This window comes from Procambarus clarkii, chromosome 79 (assembly GCF_040958095.1).
Source record: "Procambarus clarkii isolate CNS0578487 chromosome 79, FALCON_Pclarkii_2.0, whole genome shotgun sequence".
In the NCBI taxonomy this organism is placed as follows: Eukaryota; Metazoa; Arthropoda; class Malacostraca; order Decapoda; family Cambaridae; genus Procambarus; species Procambarus clarkii.
The window spans coordinates 18,381,988-18,398,546 of NC_091228.1; the positions used below are offsets into that span (position 1 = coordinate 18,381,988).

At 51.8% G+C, this 16,559-nt stretch overlaps 1 protein-coding gene across 3 annotated transcripts in view; it reads right to left on the minus strand.

The window, feature by feature from the left end:
* The window catches only part of na (sodium leak channel non-selective protein na), a 631,552-nt gene that overhangs the window by 340,667 nt on the left and 274,326 nt on the right, over nt 1-16,559 (minus strand). For all 3 annotated transcript variants that reach the window (XM_069314566.1, XM_069314565.1, XM_069314567.1), the window contains exon 16: nt 1,596-1,775. In XM_069314566.1, coding sequence (XP_069170667.1) covers nt 1,596-1,775 — 180 coding nt within the window. The remainder of the gene's footprint in view (nt 1-1,595; nt 1,776-16,559) is intronic.

The following is a 16,559-nucleotide window of genomic DNA, read 5'->3' on the forward strand; positions in this document are numbered from 1 at the left end:
GGGAAAACAGCAACAGATCTCAAAACCCAAAACGGGACAAACAGGGCATCCCAAAACCCCGACGGGACTAGAAGGCTCAACTACATCTGCCATCGATGTGGAAGGGAGAAGATTGAGCTACATCCCAAGCTAAACCCTGACCCAGCTCAAAAACACTTATACACTTCCGAGCCAGAACCAAGACGGAAAGAACAGAAGCAGGGTGCACCACACCCAGACGGATAGGAAGAGGAGGCATAGACTGAGTCCAGGTGGAGATCATCAACACTTCCAATTCCAGGTCCCTAAACACCAGAGAGGTTAGCTCCTGGGTATCAAACCAATCAATATGTACTGAACACTTAACATGGCGCAAACCGAGTCAGTAAAGTGGCTGATATCTGGAAAGCCTCGATCTGGGAGGCAGAATCTGCTAACGCAAAGACACAGTGAGAACTGTGTCCTCACAGGACTCTGGGTCGTAAACATCACTAACCAAACAGGCAGCATGGTTGGGCACAATGAATGATCATCATCAGGAAGCAAAGACAATGAACATCCCTCAAACTTGCAAACAGCAAGATCAGGCCCGATGGGACACTCCATAAGGACCATGAGAGAAACTCGCAGGGAAATCTCAGGGCCTGAAGGAATGTAACCAAGCAAATATTCCTAGCACTGGGGCTGCTCGTGGGAACAGCAGTCACCAACTGCAGCCTAAACCACCATGCTAAGGGAGGCAACAGCAGCATGCCATGTAAACAAGCAAACGAACCCAGGTTCACCTCAACACATACAAAGAACACCCCTAACCAAGAGCCCACACAGAGGACTCATTGATTTTTTAATAGCCCAAGACAAAGTTTGCCACCCCCAGGGATCAAGCCTCTCAACAATGAAATCCCAACCGCACCAGAGAAGGGAAGAAGGCAGCATTAGTGGGAACAGAGGGAAGAGAACCCCGAGTACATGCATCTCGAAATGCTAAATGAGCCAAGCCCACTCTACAGGCCCGAATCAAAACACGCACATGATGCCTATACAAAAAATGGAATACAATATACATAGCAATTAGCACCATAGGATGACCAAGTCCAAGGATGGCCAGCACATAGCGTGAAGCTTTGGGTCTTGCTCACAAGCTTGCATAACCAGAAGCACTACTAGTAGATGTTTGACACCAGCAACTGAAACAGAACTGACTTAGTGAGCCGGCTGGGAAACTGGGTCAGACCACCTTATGGTGGCCTGACTTATACTAATGAGTTTCGAGCTCATTTGAATGAATCCCGTGTTTTGTGTGAATCAATTGTGGAGTTATTTGGCAATTTTGAGGCCCCATTTACTATGAACCATGCAGTTGTCTGTAAAGCTGCACTGACTTTCTGGAGGGGTGGCAGACTGTCACCAGCTCTCCCTGCGTGGAGAGGGGGCCAGATTTTGGCTCTGGTCCCTGGTATGTCAAACAGAACTTCCACAACTGATGTGACCTTTAATTATGAAGCAATCTCAGGAAGACAACTTGAGGAAACCACCAGTGGGGCTCCCTACAGAGAGGCAAATGGTATAAGATGATTCTAAAGCAGACATTGTAATTATAAAAACATGGTACTTACTGTAGCCTCTTATATTTAATCTTCCTTTCTTTACCAGTTATTGGATCCTTGTGGCTTGTATCATAACGTGAATATACAATAAGTTGACAAAGTTTTCGGAATCGACATTCACGGCCAACTGCAAACAGAGGTGTATCAAAGTAAGGGTGATTTTCCCTCAGATCCTCTTCACGCTGATTCCTGTAAATAAAACACAATAAATTCTTTAACAGATTATATTATAATAATTAAGAAAACTCAACATTTACCAACAAGGTGAAAGGTTAGGGTATGGGGCAAGCTTACAAGCCAATGAGAAATAATTGTGCTTCCAATATCCTACTTTTTAGCCACTAAAAATCAAGACAGACTGACAATACACTTTTACAATCTCACCTATGAAACAACGACAAGACAGCAGATAGTTGATACATACCACCAAAATCAAAACAAGAGTTGAATGTAATGAAACGTCACTTTCTGAGAGACGCTCCCCTGAAGCTATCCTAACTGATATAGTGCTACTGTATATTAGTTTGGGGGTCATCAGTCCCAGAGTCCTTTGCCTACCAGAGACCATGAGCCAGAACCTGGCTGGTGTCCCTCAGAGATGTGTAGCAAGAAATGCCATGTGAGCACTTTATATTTAAAGTATGTCATAATTATAATCGACCTGTGAGGGGACCCAGAAAGATTGGTGAAACAAAACAGACCACAGTCTGGTGAAAATTGCAACTTACGTCCAGAAAGAGGAAAAGAACTCTTCCCCCCCCCTTCCCAGAAAGAAGACAAGCAACACTTCATCCAACTAGCACTCCCCTTCATTAGCGCTAACCCCCCCCTCCTACCCACAAAGGGGGTAGGAGGAACCGGCAGCCCACCACTCCAGTTCTTAAACGATGAAAACTGCCAACCGGAGGGAGGGAGGGTGTCGGGGAGACTCCGGGGTTAACCCAGAAAATGGCTTTCATTACATTCAACACTGGTTTTCTGTGGGGAGTCCCATCAGCTCCCCAAACCTAACTACCCAGAGATAAGGAAAGACAGCGACTTACACGGGCGGTGGCAGCACCACTGGTCTCAAGGCGAATTAGGGACAGATGGTCGCGACAGGAGCCTAAAAGTAAGATAAGGTTGTAGTGGGCCTAGAATGTTCACAAGATACCTGATAGCCAGGACCTTGTTCGACTCCAAAACCCCCACACCCGAATGCCGACCCAAAACATACTTATTGCCAAAGACAGCCGCACAAACAGCATACTTCCTTACATCATGGACACGAGGGTAGACCGCTGGCTACCTAGATTTAATAATAATGCGGACAATCTGAGATACGAGATGCACCCAGAGCATGTCCACCATCACAGAACCAGTGGCCGGCAGGTAGTGGCGTAAAGTCATCACTGGACACAGCACATAAAACTATGTCCAGACAACTGTTCCCCAGCTGAACCAACCAAGCATCCACCACCAACGGACCCCACCGGAAGCCTGCTGGTTCAATCTCCGCCAAAAACCCACCTTTGAATGTAATGAAACGCCATTTTCTGGGTACAGCCCCGGAGCCTCCATGTAGCTATTGCACTGATAGTAGCTAATATTAGTAGTGGGCTTCAATCTTATGGAGTTGTCATGCCTACCGGGGACCACTAGCCAGAACATGGTCCCCTCAGAGAGGCGAAGGGAGCATTGGCCCATGAAACTCTTTATGTATAAAAGTATTCATGTCTGCCATCTGCTCTGGCATTGAGCACCCAAAAAGGTAGGAGCTTCAAAAGAGACAACACCTGGTAGAAATATTGCAACCTGAGAATGAACAGAGAACCTGAGAAACTTGAGAAACTCCCCCAAAAGAAAACAAGCTAACAAGCAACACGTCATCACACCGCGCACCACTCATTTGGACCAACTCTCTTCCCTCCCCCCCACTCCGAGGAGGGGAAGGAGGTCCCAGCCCACCAAGCCGGCATCCAGATCATCTGTTTGAAGGCTGAAAACGGAAATGAAACCTGCTGACCAGGGGGAGGGAGAGTGCCAGGGAGCCTCCGGGGGATCCACCCAGAAAATGGCATTTCATTGCATTCAACGCTGGTTTTCTGTGGGGAGCCCCGTCGACTTTCTGGAGCTAACTTCCCACAAAGAAACAAGAAAGGGAAACAACTGGCTGCAACCGCCGGCCCAAGGCAACACAAAACCGCACAGGAACCAGCACATTAACAAGACATCGGGCAGCCAGGATCCTGTTCCATCTTCAAAACCCCCGTGCCCGAATATCCGCCCAAGTCATATTGCCAAACACAACAGCCAAAGCTGCGAACTTAAACACATCATGGGTGCAAGGGTAAACTGCAGGCTGGCTAGACTTGAGAACCCTGCAGATGACCTGAGAAACCGAGCCCTGGAACAGGGAACAAGAGAAACTGGGTCCACCCAAAGTGCATCCTAGGACACAGAAGCCGAGGCGAGCAGGTAACAGCGTAAAGCCGCAACCGGACACAAATCATGATGCACCCCCGGCCTGACCAACCAAGCATCAATAACCCACGGACCCCCTTCGGAAGCCCACTGTCTCGTTATTCGCCAAAAAAGGAGATGGCTGCAAACGAAGAAAATGTCCACCAGGATTGAAAGAGCACAAGCCTCTGCGCTGGAGGAGAGCATGAAGCTCCCCAACCCAACCCCCAGAAGCCAAAGCCAACAAGAACAAAGCCTTCTGGAAACAATCCTGGACCGAAGGGGCCACCACAACCCGAGGGGGGAAGAAAGAAAGGAGAGCACTCGGTCCAAAGACCAGGACAGCTAAGGCGACGCACGAGCAGGCCGGAGGTGGAAAAAGGCACGAGAAAGCTTGCGAAACGGAGCCAAGTTGACATCCACCCCGAACGCAAGCTAGAGCAGGTCTGCCAGGGAAGAGAACCCTGACACGCAAGGGTAGAACTAACCCTTGCGTGTAAGTACTATAGGCTTATAGGTACTTATAAACACTATAAAGTGCCTATAAGCAATTTACATTTGAAGAATTCCATACCCATTGGGGTATGCCTAGAGAAGGGAGCCCTAGAAGCATGCAGCCTTTCATGCACATGAACACCTGGCCAACACACCACTCCACACAGGTTCAAAAATCACCCCCCCCCCAAAAAAAAAAAATCACAGGCTACAAAATCCAGACAGGAATGCGAGGCCAGAGGTAACGTCTGATACCAGACTCATCGGTCAAGTACTGAAGGGGGTGAGCCACCAGCTCGCCCATGCAGGCTTCCCCCCCCCCCTCCCCCCTTTCAGGAACGGGGGGGGGGGGGGGGGACTAATGAGCGAGCTCGTTGGATAACGATTTGCTTGTTTGTTTGTTTTCTTTCAGGGGGGACCTCTGTTCGGATAAAGGTTGCAATTTTCAAGAGTGGAGGGTTTGTATTGTTTCGCCTACTGTTCTGGGTGCTTTCTCTGATCAATGGCAGACACGACATACTCTAAATGTAGAGTGCTCATATGATCACTGCTCCCTGCACCTCTCTGAGGGGGGCCAGGTTCTGGCTCGTGGTCCTCGGTGGGCGCAAGAACTCCCATAACTGAAGATCCCAAACTAATATAGAATAATATCAGTCTGGATAGCTTCAGGGAGCTGATAGAAACAGAAATGCTCCTAGAAATTTGAAAAGAATCTGAAACTGTCATCTGCCAGGCAGCCATTTGCCAAGAGCAGATGACAACAAACCATAGCAGTGTGATAGTGTGCCATCACCGGGTGTGCTGCCCTGGTGGCCATTAATGACATCACAATACACCATATCAAGAAATACAAATTTCACATCCCATATAGCAATACTCATATGCCTAAAATATAAACAATGATATAGCTGATCTCAAAGGAGGTAAGAGAGGGATACAAAACTATGTTAAAATATCGTTCAATAAATGTATGGTGAAACACACTAAAATATTTTTAGTTCTGTGGGGAGCCCCGTCGGCTTCCTGAAGCTATCCCACTGATATGTGCTATATTATTTTGGGGTCATCAGTCACAGGAGTTTTTATGCCTACTGGGAACCACGAGCCTGAACCCGGTCCCCACTGAGAGGTGCAGGAAGCAATGGCCTATAAGCACTTAACATTTAAAGTACTGTATGTCATAATTGCCATCGACCAGGGAAGGTCCCAGAAAGGCAGGCGAATCAAAACAGACCACTGTCTGGTTAACCTGCAATCATAATATCTTAATAATAAGATATCTTATCATAAGATATATATAAGATATATATCTTATATATATATAAGATATATATAGGATATATATGCAGATATAAGATATCTGCAATCTTAATAATACGCAATCTACAACACAAAATATCAAAAGCACTCCCCTAAAAAAAAAAAAAAAAAAAAAAAAGCAGCCCTCATTGTGACTACACTTCCGCTCGTTAGCGCTCCCCCCCCCCCACCCTCGGGAGGGGGAGCAAGCTCATCAGAGCCGGCAGCCCACCACTCCAGTTCTTGATCTGATGTACTGGTGGTCACATCAGTCACCTCTGGCCTCAAGTTCCTGTTCTGGATTTTTGCCCTGTGTGACTGTTCCAGCTGTGTGTTGGTGTGGTGGCCAGGTGTCTCAGTGTAAAGGAGCGGCATACGCCTAAGGTGACCTTCTCTAGGTGCTCCATGAGTACTGCCTTTGCGTGTCAGGGTTATCTTCTCTAGAGCATTCGGGAATTACTCTGTTTGAGGACTTCATCACTTGGTGTTGTCTTCACCCTTGGGGTATGTCAGGGGTCTAGGGCTTTCCGTCTTGCTCCAAGTAAGAGTGTTATTGACTGGGTGAGGTGCACTGCGGCTGGTGCACCTGGCTTTAATTCAATGCAGCGGTCAATGTTCCTCTCTGACTGCCTGTTTGTTGTGTATCTTCAAGGGGTTTTGTTTTCATTTTCTTTTTGTTCGCTGGCATTTTTGTCCTGTTTTGACGGAGCAGGACTGCTTAGCTTCTCATTAGGCAAGTCAAGGTTGTGTTGGTAGTCCTCCTCTGTTTCCCACAAGGTTTCATTGCTGCAACTGATGGTCAGTTTGCCAGCTACCTGGGGGGGGCCTGATGGCTGAGTGGACAGTGCTTGGGATTCATAATCCTAAGGTTCCAGGTTCGATCCTCAATGGAGGCGGAAATAAATGGGCAGTTTCTTTCACCCTGGTCCCCCTGTTCACCTAGCAGTAAATAGGTACCAGGGAGTTAGACAGCTGCTACGGGCTGCTTCCTGGGGATGTGTAACAAAAAACCAGCAATGAATGTAATGAAACGCCATTTTCTGGGAGAGTCCCGGAGGCTCCCCAGACCTATCTAGGCTGAATGGTTATACTGTATATAACTTTCTGGCATCAAAGTGCTTAGAGTTCTTGCCTACATGGGACCACGAGCCAGAACCTGGCCCCCCCTCAGTGAGGCACGAGGAGCAACGGCCTGTAGAAACCAAACCCTGTGGTTGCGAGCATTCTGTGTCTAACATCGACCGGGATAGGCACCCAGAAAGGTAGGTGCCCCAAAACCAACCCTTATTATGGTGAAATTTGCAATCAAAAGCCAAACGAGTGGATAGAACTCCCCAACAAAAAACGAGCACACTAGTGTGACATCATTCGTCGTCGTACCATTGTCTGTGCAGCCTCCCCCTCCCCGGGAAGGGGAAGGGGGAGCCCCAGACCTACCGCGCCAGTGATCCACACCCCAGTTCTGAGCTTGGATGTAAAAAACACGCAAAAAAAAAAACGGCGACCGGAGGGAGGGAGGGATGCCGGGGAGCCTCTGGGACTTACCCAGAAAATGGCGTTTCATTACATTCAACGCGGGTTTTCTGGGCGGAGCCCCAACGGCTCCCCGGAGCCCCTACGGCTCCCAGGAGCCCCTACGGCTCCCAGGAGCTAACTACCCACAGAGGAAAGAATAAGGACTTACCCGGGAGGCGGTTGCTGCTCACTCCTCAACCCGAAGTTGAGACAACTGGCTGCATCCGCCGACCCAAAGCGACACAGGCCCAACTGGGCCCAAGAACGTTTACAAGGGAACGAGCAGCCTGGACCCTGGTCGACCGCCAAAATCTCTGCGCCCGAATGTCAGCCCAGGACATATTGCCAAAGACGGCGGCAAGAGCCGTGAACTTGCGGATGTCATGGGCACGAGGGATAGACCGCAGGCTGGCTAGCCTTAATAACCCTGTGGACAACCTGGGAGACACGCACCTACGAACAGGGTAGAAGGGAAACCGAAACAACCCAAAGCGCATCCACGGTTACAGAAGCCATGGCGCGCAAATAACAGCGAAGAGCCGCAACCAGACACAAAACATGATGCACCCCCGGCCAAACCAACCAAGCATTAACAACCCAAGGGCCCCTCTGGAACGTAGCAGTCTCATTCTTCGCCAGAAAAGAAGGAGAAGGTTGAAGACGAACAAAACGATCACCCCGACCGAAGGAGTAGAAACCTCTGCGCCGGAGGAGAGCATGAAGCTCACCCACCCGACCCCCAGAAGCCAATGCTGCCTCGCCAGCTCCACTGGCGAGGCAGGTACCCAGACCCGCAGGGGGAGGGGCTACCCAACGCCACCGGAGGCCATGCGAAATGACCCGAAACGCCCACAAATCGTGGGACCAGGCGTGAGCGAACAGCGTAAGCCTGCCCCCCATCTCCCTGTCAATGGAGCGAACTGCGAAAGGGCCGGCGCCCCTTACGAGACCCAGAACATCGTACAGAGCGAACACCACCCCGACCTGACGAAGGCGGGTCCGAAGGAGGCGCTGAACCCGAACCTGACATCAGTGGCCTACCACAACGAGAGGAACCACCCCGAGCCTTGGCACGACCCTTCCGGGAAGGCCCACCACGGGACCCCCGGAGAACCAGCAAGTCCGACATAGAATGACAAGAAGCCGAAACAGCCTGAATAAACTGCGCAACGGGTGAAGCCTCAAACAAGAGAGGGCAAAAAACCAGCGTTGAATGTAACGAAACGCTATTTTCTGGGTGAGTCCTGGAGGCTCCCCGGAGCTATCCCAGGCTGATATGCTAATGTCAGACTTTGGCATCAGTCATGTGTATGGAGTTCTTAGGCCTACCGGGGACCACGGCCAGAACCGGGCCCCCTCAGAGAGGCAAGGGGAGCAATGGCCTATAGAAGCCCCCGTGTGGTTGGAAGCATTCTATGTGTGCCATCGACCGGAACAGGCACCCAGAAAGGTAAGCGCCCCAAAACAAACCCCTATTCTGGTTAAAATTGCTACCAAAAACCGAACTAGTGGATAGAACTCCCCAACCGAAAACAAGCAAACTAGTGTGACGTCACACACCTCCGGCCCGCTGTCTGCGCAGCTCCCCCCCTCCCCGGGAGGGGGAAGGGGGAGCCCCAGACCCCCTGCGCCGGGTACCCACACCTCAGTTCTTGAGGCTGGATGTCAAAAACGCGAAAAACCGCCGACCGGAGGGAGGGAGGGATGCCGGGGAGCCTCCGGGACTCACCCAGAAAATGGCGTTTCATTACATTCAACGCTGGTTTTCTGGGGGGAGCCCCGTCGGCTCCCCGGAGCTAACTACCCACAGACAGAAAAAAGAGGGACTTACCCGGGAGGCGGTCGTCGCTCACTCCTCAACTCGTAGCCGAGACAACTGGCTGCAACCGCCGACCCAAAGCAACACAGGTCCGACGAGGCCCAGGGACATTCACTAGGTAACGAGCAGCCAGGACCCTGTTCAACCGCCAAAATCCACACGCCCGAATATCAGACCAAGACATATTCCCAAAGACGGCAGCAAGAGCCGCGAACTTACGAACGTCATGGGCACGGGGATTGACCGCAGGCTGGCTGGACTGAATAACCCTGCGGACGACCTGAGAGACTCGAACCCGCGAACAGGGAAGAAGGGAAACCGGATCAACCCACAGCGCGTCCCCGGACACAGAAGCTGTGGCGCGCAAATAATGGCGAAGCGCCGCAACCGGACACAAAACATGATGCACCCCCGGCCTGACCAACCAAGCATCAACCACCCATGGACCCCTCCGGAACGCAGCAGTCTCATTCTTCGCCAGAAAAGAAGGAGACGGCTGCAAACGAACAAAACAATCACCATGACCAAAAGAGCAGAAACCCCTGCGCCGGAGGAAAGCATGAAGCTCCCCTACCCGACCTCCAGGGGCCAAAGCCAACAAGAAAAGTGCCTTGGAAAAACAATCCTGGACCGAAGGGGCCACAACGAAACGAGGAGACGAAAGGAGAGCGAGCACTCTGTCCAAGGACCAGGACGGCTCAGGTGACGCATGAGCAGGCCGGAGGTGAAACAATGCACGAGACAGCGATAAGCCGAAAACCTCCGAAAGGACGGAACCGACGTACCCGGGGGAACACGGAACCGAACCCGGGGAGGGGGCCGACACCAAATCCAACTCGTACGCAGAGGGGGGAAAAGAAAACCCCACTCCTTGTAACAATAAGCCGCGCTCAGAGGGAAGAAAAACCCAGGCGGGGTCCAGCGGGGCCCAAGGCCCCCAAGTCAGCCCCTCCCCAGCCTCGAGGTCCTTCACCACAGGACCCGAGGCCGAGTCTTCTCCCCAAGCCTCGACCCCACAAGACAAGGAAGGAGCAGCCGGAAAAGCTGGAGGAAGGGGGGCCCACTGGTCAGACCCTGAAGCTTCGGCCGGGAGACAAGACTCGAATGCCTCTCCCGCCTCCCCGGAAGGGGCACCCCCTGAAGCTGCCCGAGTCTCGAGATCAAGTAACCCCTGCTCGACCCCGAAACCCTCAGACGCTTCGGGGCCGGAAGCAGGGGGGGGGGGACCAGAACGAACAGAACGGGAAGGACAAGGATGTGCGGACTGAACCAGGATCGAAGCGACCCCCACCCCCAAGTCCGGGTCTCGAAAAGCAAAGCGAGGCAGCCCCGGGGCATCCGGGTGAGCAATCAACCGAGCGCGTTGCAACGGACGAAACCTAGACTGCAACGCACGCGCCGCCTGTACCCGAATAGAATCATCAGAGGATTGGGTAAATTGAGTCACAAGCAAGCAGCAACACTCACAGGACTCAGGGTCGAAAGTATCACAGACCCAACAGGTAGCGTGGTAGAGGCAAAAACAATGAGGGTCACCCTGAGACAAGGGGACCGAGCAACCCTCAAACTCGCACACAGCGAATGGGGACTTCGGTGTCACATCCATCGGACCCACGCGCCCCCTAGGGGATTCCCAGGGTCCTGAGCGTTTACTTTAAGAGGACTCGCGCTCAGGTAGTCCCAGGAAGGGTGCTGCAAACCGGCACCCAAAACTACCAAGCAAACTTCTAAAGCTGAACCCCCAGGGTCGTGTACACTCACGGGGACCTAGCAGGGGGCGCCACCAAGGAGAACAGTGGAAGGGCAAAAACAAACTGAATAAAATGACAGAACCCCCCACCAGGCAAAAAGAAAAAGAAAAACAAAACCCCGCAAGAGGACAGCGAACCCCAAGGAACAGAGCCGGCCGCGATGTCGGGAAATACAAGCTGAGCAGCACCCTGCGCCCCTACCAGTGCAAACTGCCTCTTACCCGCCGGTAACAAGGGAGAACAGAACACCCAAGAGCCCAACAGGTGGCCGAAAAACCGAAAGGTAAAACGGACCAGCAGAGGCAGACCCCGAGGAGCCTGTGGAAGGTGGCCCCAAGGGCAGTACTTACAGGGCACCTAGAGAAGGCAGCCCTAGGCGCATGCAGCCCGAGTACTGAAGATAACTCCTGGCTCTCGCACCCACAAAACCAACACCACACGCAAAGCACAGTGCAGTAGCGACACCGGAGCCAGAGCACACGACCATCGCCTATAGCATCAGCCTCAAGAACTGAGGTGTGGGTAGCCGGCGCGGGGGGTCTGGGGCTCCCCCTTCCCCCTCCCGGGGAGGGGGGAGCTGCGCAGGCAGCGGCGCGGAGGTGTGTGACGTCACACTAGTTTGCTTGTTTTCGGTTGCGGAGTTCTATCCACTAGTTCAGTTTTTGGTAGCAATTTTAACCAGAATAGGGGTTTGTTTTGGGGCGCTTACCTTTCTGGGTGTCTGTTCCGGTCGATGGCAGACATAGAATGCTTCCAACCACACGGGGGCTTCTATAGGCCATTGCTCCCCTTGCCTCTCTGAGGGGGCCCGGTTCTGGCCGTGGTCCCCGGTAGGCCTAAGAACTCCATACACATGACTGATGCCAAAGTCTGACATTAGCATATCAGCCTGGGATAGCTCCGGGGAGCCGACGGGGCTCCCCCCAGAAAGGGGACGAAAGTCTAAGAGCCAAGGCCCAAGCGGATTCCACAGAGGAGGCAAGCACAGTCTGCCAACACGCGAGCCGGGAGGCATAAAACAGAGCCACTGCATCTCGCAAGATTGATGCGAAAAGCTTCAACATGGCAGCCGACGAGCGAGCCGCCGAGGCCAAGGCGCTAGACTCCGGAACAGCCCCAAGTGCCCCCACATCCTCCGTGAGCCAGTCAGAAGACAGTTCCAGAAGGGAAAAGAAGCGCAAGGCCGCAACCAAAAGGCCCCGAGCGTGCAAGTCCTCTGCCACCTGCACCGCCAAAAGGAGGGGAACCTGCACATGGAGCTGAACTACACCAACATCCCATGTAAGGGCAGGAGCAAACAAGCACTCATTGAGGTGCTCAAGGTCGCCCCCCAGGAAAACAAAAGAACCGTCGAAGCCTTCCGCCACTAAAGTGTGCGGGAACGGCAGGAGTAATTACCTAAGTAATTACCTAAGTGTAATTACTTAGGTAATTACTCCTGCCGAGTGGCAAGCCTCCAAGGCAAGGCAAAGACAGGACAGTCCGCCAGCCAGGACTGACTCCGGAACCTCGGAACGGAGCCAGAAAGGGAACGAAGTCCCAAACCTGAAAGCTGAGGGATCCATTGCCGAGGCATAATCCGAGACACGCAGGAGGTTCGCCGCAAGGGCCACCCGCACCGCAGCAGGTTGGATGCGATAAACCGAAAACCTCCGGAAAGACGGAACCGAAGCCCCCGGAGGAACACGGAACCAAACCAGGGGAGGGGCAGACACCAAATCCAACTCGTATGCAGAGGGGGGAAAAGAAAACCCTACTCCTTGCAACAGTAAGCCCCGCTCAGAGGATATAAAAACCCAGGCGGGGTCCTGCAGGGCCCAAGGGCCCCAAGTCAGCCCCTCCTCAGCCCCAGGGTCCTCTCCAGCAGGACCCGGGGCCGAGTCCTCCCCCCAAGCACAACCACACTAGACAAGGCCGGCGCAGCCATAGAAGCCGGATAGAATGTGGCCCACTGGTCAGACCCAGAGGCTTCGGCCGGGGGAGGAGACTCAAATGCCTCCATCGCCACACCGGAAGGGGCATCCTCCAAGGCTGCCCGAGTCTCAAGACCAACTAACCTCTGCCCCAACTCCGAAACCCTCAGACGCTTCGGGGCCGGAAGAAGGGGAGGGGGACCAGAACGAACAACAGGAGGGGAAGGACCAGGAGGTGCGGACTGAACTAGGGTCGAAGCGACCCCCACTCCCAAGGATGAGTCCCTATAAGCATAACGGGGAAGCCGCGGGGCAGCCGTGGGGCATCCGGGTGAACAACCAACCTAGCGCGTTGCAACAACCCAAACCTAGAATGCTACACCCGTGCAGCCTGTACCCGAAGATCATCATCCATAGACTGGGTAAATTGAGTCACCAGCAAGCAACAAAACTCACAGAACTCGGGGTCGAAAGTGTCACCGACCCAACAGGCTGCATGACGGAGGCAAAAACAGTGAGGGTCGCCCTGAGACAAGGGGACCGAACAACCCTCAAACTCGCACGAATCGAGGGGGGACCCCGGGGTCACGTCCATCAGACCCACGCGTCCCCTAGGGGATTCCCAGGGCCCTGAGCGTTTACTTGAAGAGGACTCGCGCTCAGGTAAACCCAGGCAGGGTACTGCTAATCGGCGCCCAAAACTACCAAACAAACTGTCAAAAGCTGAATCCCAGGGACGTATACACTCACGGGAACCAAGCAGGGGGCACCACCAAGTATCTGGGTGAGGCCAAACACCAGTGGCAATTAGGGCAGAACCCCCCCACCAAGGCAAAAAGAAAAAGAAAAACAAAACCCCGCAAGAGGACAACATACCCCAAGGTACAGAGCCAGCCGCTGTGATAGGTGACAACTAGCTGCACAGCACCCTGCACCCTTTCCAGTGTGAAAACTGCCTCTTACCCTAAGGTTAACTAGGGAAGATAAAACCCCCAAGCACCCAAAGAGCGGCCGAGAAACTGAGCAGTAAAATGGACATACAGAGGCAAACGCCGAGGAACTTGTGGAAGGTAACCCCAAGCTCCAAGGACAGTACTTACAAGGCACCTAGGGAAGGGAACCCCAGGCGCATGCAGCCCGAGTACTGAGGAATAACTCCTGACTCTCACACCCCTGGAGAACAGCAGGCACACACAAGGCACAGCGCCGCAAAAAGGCTGGAGCCAAAGCACACAACAGAGCCGATAGCATCAGCCTCAAGAACTGGTATGTGGATCGCCGGCGCGGTAGGTCTGGGGCTCCCCCTTCCCCCTCCCAGGGAGGGAAGGGGGGGGCTGCGCAGACAGCGGCACGACGACGAATGATGTCATACTAGTTTGCTCATGTTTTGTTGGGGAGTATTATCCACTCGTTCGGCTTTTGGTTGCAATTTTCACCAGATTAGGAGTTTGTTTTGGGATGCCTACCTTTCTGGGTGCCTAACCCAGTCGATGGCAGACATAGAATGCTTCCAATTACACTGGGGTTTCTATAGGCCATTGCTCCCCTTGCCTCTCTAGAGGGGGCCAGGTTTTGGCTCGTGGTCCCCAGTAGGCCCATAAAAACTCCATACATATGACTGATGCCAAAGTCTGACATTAGCATATCAGCCTAGTAAGCTCCGGGGAGCCGTAGGAGCTCCCCCCAGAAAATACAAATACCTGGAGGCGCGTAGCGCACCCCAGATGTGGGCCTGCAGGCGCGTTGCGCAGTTAAAGGGTTAATGAACTGAACAGTAATTTTAAGTGTTAATTTTGGTGTTGTGTTAGTATAGGTTATGTAAATTGTCAAGAATTCTTAACTTCAAGATGTGTGGCATCAATCAAGAAGACAAACAACAAGGTAAGTTGATGTTTCTAGCTGAATATTTAATAATTATGTGTGGCAAGGCAATTCAAATAATGTTGTTTGTAGTATAATAATAGCTGGAAATGGTCGCTTCTGGACTCAGAGGTGAAAAAGTACCATTATCCAGAACACGTGATTATCAGGCTGGGGGTCCTTCTCATATAGTCCGGATAATCGAGTGGAGACAGTATCAATGATGGGCTATTGCACCAGCTACCACGTCTAACTCAGTTACAAAATCTTTATCAAATTCTTATTAAAACCAGCCTGCAATTTGCTTTCATTTGCATTTGTTATTTAGATTTGAAAGTAATTAAATTTAACAAGAAATGAAGTGTACTTCTGTCCCAAGGTGAATTTCCATATCCATGACATTTTGATTCATGGGCAGAATAATAATCACGTCACGTATTCAGCATTTCTTAAATGTACTTTAAATCACGAAAAACCTTTCGATACAGTGTTTTGAACAATGGAAAATTGTCCTCTGGAATTCGACGTAAAATATTAGTGCATAAAATGATGCCAATATCGTCTCGCTAGTGAACGAGATAAATTAAATAGCATGACTAATTTCCTTGACGTTCACCACTATCGAGAGAGAAGGAGGCATCACGCGTCACTTGTGCTCCGAGACTCACAACACAAGCTCAATCAGGTTCCTACAGAAGTTAGGGAATTAACTTTGTCTAATATTGGAGACATCCAAAGTGCTATGGCTCCTAGACATTGCTGCTATCTCCACATCCAAGGCAAATTGTGTTTGGTTGGTTTAGTTTAATTCTGTAAAGATTTATGGCCATATTTTCTTGTACTAGAGTTAACCGTCTGTTATGCCGCATGGGACCCAAAACTCACACAGTAAGGTTAATTCTAAATAGAAAGTTATTTCACTCATTTGATCTTAAATGTGAAAGATTAGCATTGCAGTACAGTATCCACTCAATTTAACGGCCTGTTTTATACCTATCTGCTGGTAATAATGACCAGTTTGGGAGACCGGTATTTAGAGCCTCATTTAACGGTCTGGTGGTTGATATTACCGAAGGTCGGTATTGGGTTTGTCTTGGCATCAGAGGGTCCTCACATGGCAGGCAAGCCGCCTACCCCTTTCATCCCCTCCCTCACCCTCACTGAACTTCTCCCCCCAAACCCTCACTTTCTGCCTTCTCTCCCCCCCCCCCCCCGAAGACCCTTCTGGGAAATAGCTCAGTAGACTGCCAGCCAGCCAGAGACAGCCTGGAGAATCTCCATCTAATAAAGCATTCATGAAACAAGTATTTTATAACATTTTATTATCCTAATATTATTACTAAACAAAATCTGTAAGCAAAAATATATATGGCGTACATCCAGAATTGAATTAAGAAACATCTGGTTAACTAGGTAAAGTGTTAGGCTTATCTCTTCCCTTCCCCACCACCGACACCCCCCCCCCCCCATACTTCCCACACACACGCTGTCTCTGCTTCACTTCAACATCCACTGTGCTCCATCCCTCCCTCCCTCTCTTCTTTCCTCCCTCCATCCAACCATCCCTCCCTCCCTCCATCCAACCATCCCTTCCTCACTTCCTCCTTCCCTCTCTCCATCCCTCCTTCCCAGCTCCCTTCCTCCATCCAACCATCCCTCCCCTCCATCCCTCCTTCCCTTCCTCCCTCCCTCCCTCCCTTCCTCCCTCCCTCCCTCCCTCCATCCCTCCCTCCCTCCCTCCCTCCCTCCCTCCCTCCCTCCTTCCCAGCTCCCTCCCTTCATCTCTTCGTCCCTCCTTCCCTTCCTCCATCCCTCCCTCCCTCCCCCCCTCCCTCCCCCATCCCTCCTTCCCTCCCCTCCATCCCTCCTTCCCTCCCCT